The sequence below is a fragment of the Impatiens glandulifera genome, chromosome 7 (assembly GCF_907164915.1).
Source record: "Impatiens glandulifera chromosome 7, dImpGla2.1, whole genome shotgun sequence".
NCBI lineage: Eukaryota > Viridiplantae > Streptophyta > Magnoliopsida > Ericales > Balsaminaceae > Impatiens > Impatiens glandulifera.
The window spans coordinates 41,089,300-41,108,408 of NC_061868.1; the positions used below are offsets into that span (position 1 = coordinate 41,089,300).

The 19,109-nt window shown below is 31.5% G+C and overlaps 1 protein-coding gene across 1 annotated transcript; it reads right to left on the bottom strand.

Annotated features, from left to right (window-relative positions):
- Positions 1-520: 520 nt before the first annotated feature.
- On the bottom strand, positions 521-1,785 carry LOC124910200 (probable methyltransferase TCM_000331). Its single transcript, XM_047450811.1, has 3 exons — positions 1,367-1,785; positions 1,006-1,263; positions 521-911 (listed from the first exon to the last, which is right to left on the bottom strand). The coding sequence occupies exons 1-3, from the start codon at positions 1,778-1,780 to the stop codon at positions 549-551; spliced, it is 1,035 nt and encodes a 344-aa protein (XP_047306767.1). The 5' UTR covers positions 1,781-1,785; the 3' UTR covers positions 521-548.
- Between the last annotated feature and the right edge of the window lie 17,324 nt (positions 1,786-19,109).

Here is a 19,109-nt window from a genome sequence, read left to right on the forward strand (position 1 = left end):
AGCAAAAGGAAAATCCTTCTATGTAAGTATGCTGAAATGCTAATTTGGAGTAGTAATCTACAATATCTGGAAATAAATAAATTCAAGAACTCAAAGTGGAAGAAGTAGAACTGCTGAAAATATTTGGGGAGATATAACTTCAGATGGAAATGCACTCATTCAATCCTAGAGAGGAATTGAAAAGAATGAAAAAAAATAGAAAGCTCTGCCAAATATGAGATATTTCATTTAGGAAATTCATAAATAGAATCAAAGTAAAAACGCTATAAGAATTAATTGATTGTTATTGTTGTTTGTAATTCAATCGTTGTTTCATTGTCAAATCTAAAAATTGTCTAGATCTGATCTTAAACTTTTGTATTTTTTTTTTTTTTTGGTTTTTTAATAAAATGACACTATGCTGTTTTCTTAAAAAAAAATATTATAACCTAACTCAAATAGATTACATTTATTCAAACAAGATTTTTAATCTATAATCCAAATATTTTTATAATTCAAGATCAAACAAATTCTAAATAGTATAAATAAATATAGATGGAACATACATTTTATTTCTTACTTAGACAAATTATGAGATTGATATAATTTGTCTTAATCATTTCGAGATTATTAGCTGCATGTTCTTTGTATCTCTCGAACACATAATCCAAGTCAAGCTCTCCGAAATGTCTCACCAACATAGGCTCTGTAATCGATCTGATGCAATTTGTTAAATATTCTCCACTTCCTTTTTTATATAATTTGTCATTGCAATCATAGTTTTTATCATCAGAATCCCAGTCACAATCAAAATCTTGTAACTTTTCAAGATCAAAAGAGTTCTCCTCTTGAATGATTGTCATTACTTCATCTTTATAAGGATGGTAGACAGGCAAATTAAATGAATCCACCTCTGATTGTTTAATAAGCCCCTGCCACAAATATTATAAATGAATATATTAGTAAATGGACTAATATCTTCTTATAAAAGAGTTATAAATCATATTTTTAAACAAAAGTTTAAACCTGAGAAACTGCATCAAGAAGTGATTGGGCTAATAGTTCATAAATGCACCAAATATCATTTTCAGATGGATCATGATCAAGCATGTTTCTTCCAATAAGAGTAAGGACCATTCTACCCTTAGGCAGAATCTCATGTGACCTATGAGTAAGGAAAGATGAGAAGTCCTTGTAAAATTGTTTCTTGTATACATTGAACACATTAGGATGGCTCGTTTTCTCCATGTAAATATGCCCTTTGTTGTCAAGATTTTCTGGGACCTTTAATAATCAGTAACAAATTATGGAAAAATAATAACAGTTGGTTATAAACTTTCGATAAACAATGAAACAATAATTAATTTCGATAAAAAAACAAACAAACCTGGGAGATCCAATGAATGCTATAAGAAGAGTGTACAAAGTGCAAACTTTTTCTTGGAAAAATCCTTCCATAAAAAGATGCTGGCACACCAGAGATAAAACACTTTTGGCTAAATTCATATCCATATTTTTCTTTTAATTGCTCGTAGAAATATGGTAGTACAATAAATATGTTATTGAAGTCATTTTTGTGTAGATCGTTCAACACGACTAATATCTCTGGGATTTTGTTATTGATATTCTGGTTAGACAGCTTGTAGACGGTGTCGATAATCTCGGACACGAATAAAAGGGTGTTGGGCCCTGAAGCACATCCAAGATCTGCAATCCTAAAAGTCTCTATCATATCAAATGGTGTTTGATTGAGGAACATGTCTTTGATGATGTCCTTCATAATGGGCAGTGTCTTATTCATCACCTTCATCTAAATACATTGGAAAGAAGACAATAAAATATTTTGCTTGTTAGATTGTCTTTAAGCTTGTTCTCTTTTGCTTGTTAGTTTGTACTATACCTATACTATTAGAAATATTGAGTTTGTTTTAAAATCTCAAATATATATCACTTTGAAAACAAAATAAAGACACGTGAAAGACTAATAATACAATGATGATATAAGGTTAAATTATGTACTCATCGTTAAAAGTTCGAATATTCACAATTAGATTATTAAAAATGGAAAATAGTATAAGGAATTCATCCTCATATCTAATTAATTATATATAAGGACTTGAGACGGAAAAGAAGACAACTCGAGGCTGAGAAGCAGTTGGAGGCTTACAAAAAGAAAGTAGAAGAAGAATGAAAAGAGCGACTTTTTCTTTTGGGCGAAGAGGGTTGGCTCTAAGGGAAGACGAGAGAGCTTTTCTCAGGGAAAAAGGAGGGGTGAACAGATGTGAATCGCAAAAGATTGGAAAAATACTTTGTATATTTGTTTCTCGAACCTTCGTTGCTCGTCTCCCTGTACTAGTAAATTTCTTATTTATTTTTAGATTTATGACTAATGACATAGACGCTTGTTTTATGAACAAATGATACAAAAGTAGACACATGTTTAGGTCTGGATTACCTTTATACGCATGTCATAGGATTAGAAAAACAAATAAGATGTAAAAATATTCTTTTAAATGACCAAAAATAGAGACCGCATTTGACAGGCACGTGAGACATAGCGCGAATGTCCTTTCTCACGTGTAACCAAACACTAAACTAAGAATAAAATCTCTAAAATATGTTTAAACATGCAAAATATTTTTCTTTCCTAATTTCTCGAGGAGAAAAATAGATAACGACTCAAAAAATTAAAGATAGTCTAAATTGATGTTTTTATGTACTCTGGTTGCGCCTACCAATTTAGTTTCTCATCTAGCCACAAAAAGAATGTGAGTTATGAGACGTGACTATCGAATATCAAAAATCTTTTTTCGAAAAGGGTCAATATTTTACGTTACAATATATATTCAAACATCAAACAAAATAAGTTATAGTAATATATATTTTTTATACATTTATTATTTTAATTTATAATATCACATATATAGTTACATTTTAAAATTACTAATATATTTGTTTATATTTTTTATTTTTTTAAATAGTTTATTTATTATAAAAAAAATGTAATAGGTATAATGCTTCATATATATTTAACTAAGTTTTAAATATACTTTTATACATTATTTTGTTTAAAATTGCTCATGTACATTTATTTTTGTTTGAATTTACATCATAAATATCTGAAACTATTTAAAATATTATAAACTATTAATTTGTGTTGAAAATAAGCACAAATTCCTCTTATATGTGATATATTTATTTTTTATTTTTCTAACAACTACTACGAGCAATGTTTTTATCTTCGTCTTAAAATTAATTAGTTCTTCATCAACTTCATTTTTAAACGAAGATGCATCTGTTTTGTTACATTTCCAGACAACGATGTTACAAACTAAGGCGACAACGAAGTTGTTACTCATTTGTCTCTTCTATATTTAAATGTTTTGTGTGTTTGTGTTGTACTCAAAAAATCATCAATAAGCAATAAAACATATTGATGTTGAAGGAGGGAAAATATTCGATAGTCATATAGTTCAAATGTAAACAATATGATAGAAATTATGAAATATAAAATAGATATAGTAATATATAAAATTCGTAATATGTTTGAATCGGCCGACTAGACAAGACTTACACGAAAATTATGGTTATCTTCTTAATGAGAATGAATGTAATTTGATTTGAAAACGAAATGAGTTTATTAGTTAAAATAAACTCTAATCCAAATATGAGAAATACAATCTAACTAAAAAATTAAGTGATCTTTAATTTTAAATTAGCTACCAAGATGATTTGAAATCAACGGTATAATGAAAATTGCTTGGGTTTATAATAAGAATTACTTGGGGTTAAATTTTTTCATTTTGTACGGATTGAAAAATCTAATTATTTCAAAAATAAATAAATGTATAATGAGTAATTTCAAACAAAATTAAATATATAAAAAGTAATTTTAAACAAAATCATGTATAAAGAACTTAATTAAATATACCAAATATTATACCTATTACCTCTTAGATATCTTTTTTTTTATAAAATCAACCTATTATTTTATAATTGAGGTGGGTTTCATAAACTTTGAGATTCTTCCACCACAATCTAACCGCTCTAGTAAATTCATTTTCCATTGTGTATATATAATTGCTTCAATTTTTGAAAAAAAAAACTTTATTGTCTTTATGGTGAAATAGTACCTCTCCCCCCAAAAAAAACATGTTTTTTACCGACACAAAGAAAATATTTTGTAACTTAATGTAAAGGTGTGAAAGTGAGGGAGAAAGAAACCTGTAGACTTGAATTCATGGCGTAGCTATTCTCTCCATGACCTTGATTCATATGAAGGACGGTTTGGGTACCCATATGCTCCTCTTTCTCAAAGCTTTTTGATATCTCAAAAATCTTAATTCCTTACTTCTTCACGCATTTATAATTGTGAAGAATGCTTAAATGTACCCTCCCCAATATCAAAGACCCGCCCATCAATAAATACTCCCATCCTACAATAAAACATTATCCATAAATACGCTCATCTCATTAAATGTATAGGTTGGTGGATGTGTTTTCATTTTTATTTTAGTGGTGTTTTTTATTTCATTATTATTATCGATATTATTTTTTTTGAAATATGTCCATGTATATTAAAAATGAAAAAAAAATTGTTTAAACATAACGACAAAACATGACATTTAAATAAAAAATAATACTTAATAAGTTATCGAACTCGTAAATTTTCGAGAAGAACGATTAATCCTCCGACAGACTCTACTGGCTTTCCTGAACGAATCTTAGAAACATTATAATAATAGTATTATGAATGATACACATCGTACGACTACGATCATTGAAAGTTCGACAATTTCTCTCCAACCAGATAGTCCACCAAAGAATAATTGGGATGATAACCTAAATATTTAGGTCTGCCATATCAGCCGCATCAATCCAAACTTTCCAATAACTACCTAAAGACTCGGGCATCACCCAATGAATCTCAGTAATACTCTACAAAATGCTCCAAATACTAGTCACCCCTCGAAAATGTAAAAGTAAGTGAGTTGCCGATTCAACCTCTTCTTGACACATACGACTACCCATAATACAACTTTTTTTAATGCACATATCATTTGTTAAAATTCCACCATGAATAACACTTCATCCAAAGAACGAGATCTTGGATGAAATTTTTGACTCCCAAAGTTTTTTCCAATAAAAATTATATGGAATCATCTTAGCGAATAACTTGTAGCAATGCCCTACATGAAAACTATTAACATCTTGCCTACGCATAATGTCTTTTTTAGACGGTGATACTTGTTTGCGTACTACCAAAAGTAAAACTCTATTATGAGACGAAGTCTCCATAATATTTAATCTCATTCTATATCTAATTTGGCTAGCAAAATCACTAGACCGATGATCAAACATGTCCTTCATTGTGTCATTTCTACATATAACAATAGAAGCAAGCTCAAGATACGTTGTGACATGACTTTTGACACCACACTAAATGTCGTCCCAAAATCTAATCGAAGAACCATCCCCACAATAAATTTAGAGTGTTCATGAAAACTTTTCCACATAGGATAAATTCCCCTCCAAATGATACACCTCGCTAGATAATTAGACATTTTGGTGAACCAACCAGACCAATCATTACTATTTTTACATATGATTATCAATGCTCAAAGACTATTTGGCTCCATTACAAATCTACTACACCATTTCGATAGAAGAGATTTATTAAAAGAAATAAGATCTCGAATATCTAGACCTCCTTGATCTTTAAAACATTTAACCTTGTCCCAACTAACTAGATGACGAAACGATGAGTTCGAAGACACCATAGAAATATACACATTATTCTCTCCATTTTCACCGCACACTCTTGGAGAGAATTAATAATGATATCATATATGTGGCCATATATGACAACACACTCTTAATGAGGATTATAAGACCCCCTTTTGAGATTATTTAACTTTTCCATCTAGACAATTTACATTCTACTTTAGTGATAATCGGGTTCCAAGAGGCCTTGAATCGTAATTTAGCACCTAATGGCATACCAAAATAGGTTGACGGAAGATCACCAATTCTGAACCTCAACACATTTACCAACCTTATCCTTCTTCTCTTCGAAACAGAATTTGAAAAAAAGATGTCTAACTTATTAAGATTAACTCGAAGACCGAAACATGCACCGAATAACCATAAAATATCTCAAAGGTGTTTAAAATTCCTATAAGTAGCCTAAACCATGCAGAGCATGTCATCAACGAAAAACAAATGTGATATGGTGAAATGAAATCTTCTTGACTCACAACTCACTCCACGGATGAGTCTTGAGTTTTTTTTTTGCGAAAACCATCATTTTTTAGAGAGCTTCTATAATAATGAAGAACAAAAAAGGAGAAAGTGGATCACCTTATATGATCCCTCTAGAGCTCTCGAAAAATACCTGAGAACTTCCATTAATAATGACAACAAACTTAATCATCAAGAGGCAAAATCTAATTCAACCAATCCATTTCGCACTCATTCTCATTTTGTTCATTACATCAAATTAAAACAATCATAAGCTTTTTTCGATGTCTAATTTGACAAAACTATATTTTTCACCTCTTGAATTAGCTAAGTTAATGCACTCATTGGTTATTAATACGACATTATAGATTTGACGACCTTTGATGAACGTCATCTGATTATTAAATATGACCGTCTCTAACACCATTCGCAACCTGTTGACTAAACATTTTGCGACAATATTATAGAATGACGAAACGATACTGATATGCATAAAATTCTTCACATCAATAGTTCCTAAAACTTTACGAATGAGACATATCAAAGTATATTTCCAACTCTTATAAAATGATAAAAATCGGTAAAAAAAATCAACTACTTCCATAATTTCAATTCTAAGGAAAGGCCACGCCTTCTTAAAAAAAAGCAAAAGTAAACCACCGTATTCTGTCACTTTATCACTTTCACGCCCCTTAATGGCCTCCTCAACCTTCTCCAACGTAAAACGAGCCTCCAACGTATCTTCTTATATTATACTAATTGAATCAAAAGTTATACCGTTCAATTTAGGTCAAACCTTAAATGGCTCCTTAAACAAACCCTTATAGAATTTGACAATACTCGTAGATATTTTAAGTTCACAATCATAAACTCCCCCCTCAATCGAGATAGAATTTATCTCATTATTTATTGCTTGCGCGTTAGAGATCCCGTGTAGCTCTACTTTGCTGGCGTGCCCCAGTTTCTTATTCCTTACGCATATCGAGTAACTTGCTAAAATGTGAATTTGAGAACTAACCTCCTCAGCGGAGAGTTCACAAATCTCCTCATTCCCGTTAATGACATTAATTTCATTATACAAGTAATTGATTTTAGCACAAAATAAAGCACGATCTTCCACGAACCAACTTTTGAGAATCTTATGTAGATTTCTTAAATTCACAAAGAGATTACTTGACGGAGAACCAACCGATGACTGATTCACCCACCATGTTTACACATGCGGTATAAAGTTCTCTTTGATCAATCATTTATTTTTGAATTTAAATGGTTGACATGTTCTCTCCATCTTTCGGCGTTCTATCAAGATTGGTCGGTGATCTAAACAACTCCATAGAAGAACCTTTTGAAATATATTAGAAAATCCTCGAAAAATTGATTCACTAATTAGAAATTTGTCGATATGAGAATGAGCGTGACATTCATTGTCATTACTTCTCCTAAAAGTGAATTGACCACCTTCAAGCATCTACGGGCTTTAGAGCGCAATCAAGAGTCACTATGAATCAAATGGGTGCATACGAGGTTTATGAAATACGAAACCAGCATCTGGACTTGCAAAATTCATGAAGGTATGAGCTGGTCTTTGAAAAAGATTCTTAAACTAAGAAGCAATATTGCATATCTTTATGACATCCGACTAGGAGACGAGAAAAGCACACTATTCTGGCACGACCTCTAGTTCGAAAACTAGCCTATCATCCACAAGGAGGAGTTTCAAAATACCCATATCAGGGACTACGCAGAAGTGAAAATCAGAGACATTAAAGACGAGAATTGGGACTCACTACTAAGTAGAAATCCAGAAGGACAGAGGATATTTGATCATATAAGTAACATACAACTACACAACAGACCGGATATTCATGAATGGAAAGTTGAGGACAATGGGAAGCTGGTATCGAAGAAAATATGAGAGGTAACCCGGGAAAAAGCATAGAAAGTAGAATGGGCTTCTCTTGTATGGTCAACAAAGATTATCCCTCAACACCAGTTCATCATATGGCTCGCTTTCTTGGAAAGACTCAGAACTCGTGATCGTATCAGCAAGTATATGAGCATCCCGGACGCGAGCTGTCTTATATGCAGCGGAAATGAAGAAACCATTGATCACATATTCGGGAGCTGATGTATTGCTTCGGAGTTTTGGGATAGATTCTATAAAAGTATGGAGCTGATCAGTTTCCCGAGCGAATGGAATGAAATCAAAGAAGCGACACTACTCAAAGCCAAGGGAAATAGATTTACAACAAGCGTGTTCAAGTGTGGCTTAGGAGCAGTGGTGTATAACATTTAGCAAGAACGGAATGCAAGGGTATATGGAATAGCCCGCATTAGCATTTAAGAGTTATGGAAAGATATTGTATCGGATTGCAGCGCCCTCGCGGGAACGTGGAGAAGAATTCCAAGCACGGAACAGAACTGGAATATCTGTAGGAACTGAAATTTACCGTTTTTTGAACTCACTAGAATTGAAAGTATTGTAATCAGATAATTCATTTACATTTTTAGCTTTTTAGCTTTTATTCAGAATGTTACGACTTTAAAATCATTCTAGGTCTGTCTAGAATGATCTCTTAAACTCGTGGGTTTTTTTCGTTTTTGAGAATTTTTAATGAAATGACGCTAAGTCGTTTTTCCCAAAAAAAAATATCATATAATATAGAGTTTTAACTCTAAGAGTGAAATAATATATTTGACGACACTCTCGAAGATAACATTTTAGTTGAACCTTGTTATATTTTGTTTTCTTTATTTTACTTTTACTTTCGCTGTTGTTATTAGTTTATGTGGTTACTCGAATCAACAATTGGTCTTAGAACATCGTTAAAATTTAACCTAAACTAATTAAAGTGAAATATGTTGTGTTCAGCGTTCGGGTTCTGATTCTCAGAACATATCGACAACAGTGGTGGAGAAAAAGGGTGAAGCTTGCTTGAATAATCGTAACTTCCAGACGGAGATGGATTTCAGTTGCTGTAACAATAATTATGCCTCTTCTTTAGTCCGTGAAAAGTTGAAAAACAAGGTTTTCGATTTTCTCTCTATTATTGGAAATAGATGAGTAGAATCTGAAGGAAAGAGGAAGATTTTCATATATGATTTTTCAATCTGTGGAAAATAGAGATCTGAAGATATATTTTTAAAAAATGAGAGAGAAAATAGTAGCAGCAACTTACGGTAGAAGAGAAAAACAAATTAGAAAATTTAGGGCTTCCTTGATTTAGGTCCTATTCATTTGTCAAAATAAGTAAAAGGCTTATTTGATTTCATATTTCAACAAGCTCTTGAGACTTTGTTTAGCTTTAGTTTTGAACTTGTTTGATTTGTATTGGAGTTTGTTGAGATGTCTTCTAGTACCAGATTTGAAATTGAAAAGTTCAATAGTACGGATAATTTCGATTTGTGGAAAACGAGTGTTAAAGATCTATTGACGCAACAATGAATATTGAAAGCCTTGCGTGCTGAAGAGTCAACATGATTGGAGGAAAAAGATTGGGAAGAGTTGTAACAATGGGTATCGAGGACCATACAACTTTATTTGGTAGATGAAATCAGGTATCATGTGATGAATCTGCAATCTCTAATTTAGATATGAAAAAATTAGAATGTCAGTTTATGTCCAGATTGTTGACAACGAAGTTGTATCTAAAGTAAAGGTTATTTGGGCTGAAGATGCACGAAGATTTAGATTTGGCTCAACATGTGAATGTCTTCAATTAGATAATCACGGATCTAGCGAAGCTTGGTGTGAATATCGATGGTGAAGATAGAGAAATGATTCTTTTGTGTTCATTACCGTCTTCCTATGAGCACTTGGTGACTACTCTGACATATGAAACAGAAAACTATGAAAGTTGAAGAAATAACTACAACATTGTTGGTCTAAAACTAACGGAAACAGAATATAGGGGAAAATTCTCAATCCGACAGTTTATTTGTTACAGGAAATCAATGTCGTGGAAGAATCAAGAAAAAGAGCATTATGGAAGAGGAAAATCTAGATCCAAGTTAAAGAGAAAAAAAATGTTTCATTGTTATAATTGTAGGGAGACGTGACATATAAAGAAAAGTTGTCCAAAGACGATTAATCATGCTGAATCTTCTAAGTCGGTGAACATTGTCTAGAAAAATGACTCGGAGCATAATGATGGTGATGTACTTTCAATTACAAACAGTCAATTTAAGGATGCATGAATTCTTGATTTAGGATGTTCTCATCACATAACGCCTAACAAAGAGTGATTTAGTTCATACAAGTTAGGTAATTTTGATTCTATTCACTTAGGTGACAATAAATGTTGTAGTATTATTGGCATGAGTGAAGTCAAAATTAATATTTATGATGGTACTATTAGAACTCTTTGTAATGTTATGCATATACTTGAAGTAAAGAAGAATCTGATCATGTTAGGTATTTTACATGAAAATGGGTATTCTCATAAATCAAATGAGGACCGAGAAACTATTAAAATTTGTAAAGGTGTATTGATTGTTATAAAATAAAATCAAATAAAAGGAATACCTACACATTGGGGGAGTACAATTGTAGGTGGAGTCCATTATGTTGAGTTAGATGATGATAGCACAAATTTTATGAAAGTGAATAGAAAATTTATTATTTATTATTGAGAAATGATATGGAGCAACTCCCCAAGCGAAATTATAAAAAAAAAAATTCCAAAGATAGCTTGCGCGCCTCTTTCCCGCAAAATCAAACATTAGCCTTCTCTCTATCTCGCCTCTTCCTTTTCCCTTCCACTTCTCACCTGCGATTTGATACAGATTTCTAAAAAAAATATCGCAAGCTTTTGTTTTCACCATCTCGGCAAAGTCGTCTCCTGAGTTATCTGGCTCCATATTCACCATCTTTGTCAAAGTGAAGAAGACTACCCTTTCTTTAACCTTTAAAGACACCGAAGAAATCTTTGTCAAAGTGAAGAAGACTACCCTTCCTTTAACCTTTAAAGACACCGAAGAAATAGGACATTTGATACGTTAACAAGTATGTTGGAATATAGTCATTTATTGTTCAAAATTTTTAAAAAACGTAGACATTTAATTTAGAAATTGACAATTTGTGTGTTAGAAATGTTAGATGTTTTTCTGGAAACATTTTGAAAGTGTTTATGTAAGTTAATATGTTGCTTAAACTTAAAACGTTCATGTCATATTCTCAAGACAACGTTGTCATGTTAGCAAAACTAGCATGTCATCTTAACATAAATTGTCATGTAATTTATACATGACAATGTAAAACTTTCTACATTGTCATTTATTTTATACTTCATTGTCATGTTTCTCAAATTGCATTGTCATTTTGTTTATTCTACATTGTCATATTGTATAAATTGAATTGTAAAGGTACAAATATTTCATTGTCATGTTGTTTGTACTGAATTGTCATGTTTTTTATACTGAATTGTCATATTGTTTATACTACATTGTCATGTTGTGCTTATAATTGAATTGTCGTTATTTTGTTTTATGAAAAAAATTTAGTGACAAAAACCGCAATAGTGCATGATCTAATATCAATGCAATAATAATTGAATGATTCAGTCTCGACTCAACTTTCCTTTACATCACTTTTGTCTTCTCAACTTTCTCATGTAGTCATTACAATATTTTCCGAAGATAATACCTATGGGGACAATATTCAACAACAAAGATAGTATAATATAGTAGTTGTATGACCATGTTGTATATTGTAATATATTTGGATATTTGTAAAGTGTTATAAAGTTACATGTTGAAATGACATTTTAGTTTAAGAAATATATAACATTTTAATTTAATAAACATGACATTTTAGTTTAAAAAACATTACATTTCAATTTAAGAAAAATATGACATTTCAGTTTAATAAACATGACATTCCAATTTAAGAAACATGACATTTAAGTTTAAGAAACATGACATTTAAGTTTAATAAATATGACATTTAAGTTTAAGAAACATGACATTTCAGTTAAAGAAACATTAAATTTTAGTTTAATAAAAATGACATTTTAGTTTAAAAAAATGACATTCTAGTTTAATAAAACAGCATTTCAGTTTAAGAAATATGACATTTCTATTTAATAAACATGACATTTCAGTTTAATAAAATGACTTTCTAGTTTAAAAACATGACATTCTAGTTTAATAAACATGATATTTCAGTTTAAAAATATGACATTCCAGTTTAAGAAACATTACATTCCAGTTTAAGAAGCATGATATTTCAGTTTAAGAAACATGACATTCCATTTTAATAAACATGACATTTCAGTTTAATAAAATGACATTTCAATTTAAAAAATAAGACATTTTAATTTAAGAAACATTACATTTCAGTTTAATAACCATGACATTTCAGTTTAAGAAATATGATATTCCAGTTTAATAAATATGACATTTCAGTGTAGTAAACATGACATTCCAGTTTAATAAACTTAACAATCCATTTTACGAACATGACATTCTTGTGTAATAAAATGACAATCCAATTTAATAAAATGACATTTCAATTTAAGAAACATCACATTTTAGTTTAACAAATCAGTTTAAGAAACGTGACATTTTAATTTAATAAACATGACATTCTTGTTTTAGAAACATGACATTTCAGTCTAATAAACATGACATTCCAATTAAATAACATAACATTCCAATTTAAGAAAATGACATTCTAGTTTAATAACCATGAGAATTCAGTTTAATAAACATATTTCAGTTTATATGTCAGTTTAAGAAACATGACATTCTAGTTTAATAAACATAACATTTCAGTTTAATAAACATAACATTTCAGTTTAATAAACATGACGTTTTATTTTAAGAAACATGACATTCTAGTTTAATAACCATGGCATTTCAACTTAATAAATATAACATTCCAGTTTAAGAAATAATGACATTTCATTTTGGAGATAGTTTGAGATGGTTGCTCTTTGAGTGCATGACGAAGTTTGGATGTTTATAATGGTTGGTTTTCTTAGTTTTTGTTTCTTGGAAGAAGCGGGGTGGAAAAGTTATCTCTTAGATACCTTTACCCTAAAAAAAGATTTACACAGTTAGACATCATCATATAATTATGAAAAGACATGACATTCCAGTTGAGAATGACATTCCAATTTTGAAAATATGACAATATAGTTTTGAGAACATGATATTCTAGTCTTAAGCTAATGATAGTTAGAAATTTAATAAAACAATATCAAAATGTATGATACACAATACTCCAGACATTTTTAGAATATGACAACGCAATTTATACAACATGACAATACAATATTCAAAACATGACAGTTTATACAACACGAGAAAACAACTAACCTAAGACGTCTTACCACATTACATCGATGTTTTCAGAACATGACAACACAATTTATACAACATGACAACTATAGTAGAACAGAGAAGTATAGTCGAACAGAGATTAAAGAACGATAGTCAAACAGAAAATGATATAGTCAAATGGAGAATGAAGATTCCTAATCATGCAAAGAGGAAGAGGCGAGATAGAGGCGAAATCGAAGGGGAATGGGAAGGAGATACATGAAGAAAATGTGGTTTCATCAAACGAGAAATGATAGGGGCGATTGTGGGGATAGGGGGTCATAGGTGGGAAGAGGAAGAGTGCGTTATTTTTGTAAAAACAAATTTCAAAAAAAAAAAAATCACGTGACATGCCACGTGAGGAGTCGCACCACCTATCATTTCTATTATTTATTTTGTGTGCTATTATTGAAAGAACTAGCGGTTAGAGAAGTAACATCCCGACAAAATGGTGTACCGCCCTTCATAGTAGAGGCTTTTATTTTTATTTTATTTAAAAAATTAATTGTCATCAAATTAAATTAATTATAAAAAATACAAAATAACATTATAAAATTAAAATAAACAATTAATGAATTAGATGCAAATTATATAAAAAAAAATAATGAAAAATATTCAATATCATTCTATTTGTTAAAAAGGGTTTGTAAGCAAAACTCAAAATTGTCATTCCTCGTCTACATATATAATTTCAATAGTAGAAATTCATACAAATTATGAAAAAATAAATATAAAATAATTTCAATAACTATTTATTAAAAAAAAAATAACTTCCAATACAAAAACCTTTCAACTTGACTAATAACAACTTGTAATCCCCTTCCCCAACCCTATCATTTCTCGTTTGATGAACCCCATTTTCTTCCTCTATCTATAGTATTGGAACGCGATTGTGATTCGACAAACTTTACAAAAATGATGGAGGTTAATAAAAAAGTGATTATTAATTGGTGTATTTTGTGTGGTATAAAAATGGGCCAGCAGTATAGAAGAGTATAGAAGAACAAGGGCACATGATAACCATCCCTCCATGGAGAGGTGAATAAAGATTTTCTGTCCCATCCTTTAAAGAATCTTTGTTCAAATGTGTCCACTCTTATAAATTATATATTTTTGTCTTTTTCTCATCAGCATTAATGGATTAATAAATGAGTATATTAAATAATAATGAGAAAGAAGATGATAGCAACCTATTAAAATATCAATGGTTTTCCCCATTAAAATATCAAGTTACAGATCACTTGTCGCTTTCCTACAATATTCTAACTAGTAGGATATATGTATATTGTAAAAGAAAGTTACAAATAAAGTTTTAACATATGATACAAAATTTCCTCTAATTATATTAATTAAAAATATAAAAATATGGTAATTGATTATTTTTTTCAAATTTTCCGTTCAATTCTAAAATATTATTTTAAACCTATAATGTCTGTTAGAAAAATTAAGTAAGTTAATTTTAATCCGGCCAAAGAACTTAATCAGTCTTAACTTCCATGTGCAGGTACAGCTCAAGCCGCATCAGACCGGTTGAAGCTCTTGTTCAAAAATCCGGTCATGATCAAGAAAGGTCGGTTGAACCCCTCTAACCGAATCGGCTGAAAAACAAGAACGTCATTATCCGGCTGACTCAAAATATTGAGGATCATAATGCTAAATGGAAAATTATGTCAAATGATGAATCTGTGAAGATGACGTAATATGATATCTCTTGGAAACATGCAAGAAGAAAGATCCGGATCAGAAGCATGCAACGAAAGCAATGATGACTAATTTACCTAAGTTTGCAAGCAACATCCGATTCAGGCGGCCGGCCTAATGCATGTCTGCCAAATGTCCAAAATGGCAAGGCGTGCACGCAATCTTTCTAAACCGGCACGACTTCCAGTGACCAATCTCCTGGAGAGAAAAGATGATCGTTGTCATCCTTTCACTATAAAAGGAAGTCGAAGCGTCTCCCAAGAGAGACAAGAAAGAGAGCAATAGTGAAAAAGAAATCTTACGCGCGACCTTGAATAGTGATTGAAATTTCCGAAATTGTCTTGCATTATGTGTATTTACAAATCTGTAAAAGTGTATTACAAATACTGTGTGAGTATTGTAAAGTGAACGACGAGCAGTAAATAAGACTCGATCGTATTGTGTTGTTGAATATTCCTTAGTGAATATCCTTCTCATTGTTTGAGAAGAAGGGGTGACGTAGGAGAGTTTGCTCCGAACATCCATAAAAATTTGTGTCTTGTGTTCTTACTCTTTATTTTTCTGGTTTACTACCATCAACCGAACCGAAACACCTAAATATCTCAACCGAACTAATTCATAACTTCCTTAACCAAACCGGCTTCCTCCTTAAACCGATTTCTCATAAATATCTTCCAAACCAAATCGCATACGTTGCTTCAGATTGAAACAGACATTTCTGCCCCTTAACCCAGTTCAGGAGTCTGTGACAATCTGTGTTGTGTTAAGAGCAGTTCTAATCTTTAACCGGATTAGTTCCAGTCTGTGTTGTGTGTTGTGTTGTAAGTGATTACCGATTATCCGGACCCCGGTCCCCTATCGGCCATCCCGATCCTAACAATGTCTCATTTTATTTTTTTATTATAATAAATAAATCTAAAATAACTTTTAAAATTACTTAGAACATAACATATTTGGTTAAATCTATTTTTAATTTATTTTATAGTTTAAAATTTTTTGTAAATATATATTTATGAATATTATAATTTATTTTTGAAATTGTTCATTTAATTAAAAATTCGTTTAAGCACAACAATAAACACATAACATAAAAAATTATGTACAAATTAAATACAATATTATAATAATTAATTAGCTCGAAGATCTTCAAGAAACACAATAAAATCTTTACACGAATCCACAGGTTTTCCAGATAATGGCATTGTGAATAATCTTTAATGACCTACTTTTATTGTTAAAAGTTCTTTGATTTCTTTCCAGCCAGATAGTCCACCAGAAAATTATAGGGATAAAGACCCATCTTCTAAGTCTCACATTATTAGTCGCCACAATCAATGCCTCCCAATAGCCACTAACAGTTTCCAGCATAACCCATTGTATTCCAATCAAATTCCAAAAAAAGACTTCATATACTTGCAACAACGTGACAATGTAAAAGTAGATGAGAAGTTGTCTCAACCTTTTTGTAACACATATGACAACGACTCACAATAATCATACATTTTTTCATACATTAATCGTTTGTGAAAATTCCGCCGTGAATACACTACAACTAAAAAAGGAAATATTGGTAGGCATCTTAGACTCCCATAAATTTCTCAACCAAGATCTATCAGACTAACTTTATTTAACAAAGTGTAACAATGTCTCACATTAAAGTTATTCAAATCACGTCATTGCATATAATCCCGAGAAGACGAGTTTAACCTCTTATTTCTAACCATGAACAAAAGTCTACCATTGGACATGTTTTCTTCACTGTTCAATCTTCTTCTATATCTGATACGGTTAGCAAAACCATTAGACCGAATGTCAAACATATTTTTGAACGATGCAACTCTACAAATAAAAATAGAAGCAAGCTGGGGGAAAACCTTCACCAAACATTTACCACCATACCAAGTGTCGTCCCAAAAACTAATCGAACTTCCATCACCCACAATTAAAATTGAATGCTCATGATAAATCTTCCACGTGGCATAAATACCACCCCAAATGTTGCATCCCACGAGTTTATAAGAATTCTTGGTGAACCAACCAGACTTATCCTGACCATATTTACATTTAATCAATTTGACCCAAATACTCTATTGCTCATATGCAAATCTACTACACCATTTGGATAATAATAAGGCTTTATTAAAATAAACAAGATTGCACATTTCTAGTTCCCCTGCTCTCTTATTAATTTAACATTATCCCAACTCACTAAATGAGAAAATGAGGAATCAGACAATCCCCATAAGAATTTATACATAATTCTCTCCATTTTCACGGCCACACACTTTGGAGGACAAATATAGATATTGTATAAGTTGGAATTGAAGAAAGAGCGCTCTCAATAAGGACTAAAAGACCTCCCTTAGAAATCATCTTAGTTTTCTAAATGGGAAGTTTCCTCTCCATTTTACTGATGATCGGGTCCCAAGAAGCTTTGGAGCTAGCTTTAGCCCCTAGAGGGAGCCCGAGATACGTAGACGAAAAATCCCAATTTTAAATCACAGAATACATGTCAATCTAATCTTTCTCCTAGACGAAACTGAATTAGAGAAGAAGATATCAGACTTACCCAAATTAACACGCATTCCCGAACACGATCCAAATAACTATAAAATATCACGCAAGTGCTTGACATTTCTCTCAGTAGCCTGAATCATGCAAAGAGTGTCATATGCAAATAGTAGATAAGACATAGAGAATGGAGATTGTCTCGAACCGCACTCCATCCCACAAAACAAACCTGCATTTTTGTCACACAACATCATTCTAGAAAGACATTCTATAACAATAATAATTAATAAAGGGGAAAGCGGGTCCCCTTGTCTTAAACCCCTTGAACTCTCAAAGAAACCATGAGAGTTCCCATTCACAATAACAGAGAATTTGATCGTCGATACGCAAAATCTAATCCATCCGATCCATTTCTCTCACATACCCATTCTACCCATAATATCAAAAAGGAACTCCTAGTTAAAATGATCATATGCTTTCTCGATATCGAGTTTGACAAAAGCACATTTATCGCCTCTAGAGTTAGATGAATCAATACACTCATTGGCGATTAGTGTCGCATCGAAAATTTGACGGCCTTTGATGAAAGTCATCTGATTGTCAGAGATAACCGTACCCAAAACTCCACGCATTTTGTTTGCCAAATATTTTGAGACTATCTTGTAAAATGATGTAATCAAACTGATGGGTCGGAAACTCTTCACGTCGATAGTACTGGTTGCCTTATGAATTATGACAATCAACATATAATTCCAACTTTTTTCAAAAGATAAAAATTGATTAAAAAAATGATTCATAGCCGCCATGATATCAGTCTTAAGGAACTCCCAAGCCTTTTTAAAAAAAAAAGTAAAAGCGTTGCTCCCGGGAGTCTTATCACTACCACAATCCATTATTGTCGCTTCCACCTCCTCAATAGAGAAATGAACTTCCAACATGCATTTTTCATTTGCATTTATATATAGATGCAAAACTGATGTCATTTAGCTTTGCTCTAACCCGAAATAGTTCATGAAATAAATCTCTATAAAATTGAAATATACTATTAGATATAGTTGGTGTGTTCTCATGTACGACACCATCAATGAATATCGAGTTAGTAGTGTTATTTCTCGCTTGTGTTGTAGAGATTCCATGGAAATACTTAGTATTTTTATCTCCTTCCCGCAACCAAATCGCTCTATTGCATTATCTTGCCCCAAAGTTTTTCCACTTTACATAGTTCAAGCAACTTACTCACTAGATGAATCCGTGTAGAAATTTCCGTAATAGAGAGATCACGAACTTCCTCTACACCATCAATTGTTAAAATTTCACGACTTAAAACCTCAACCTTGGTGAAAAACAATGCACGG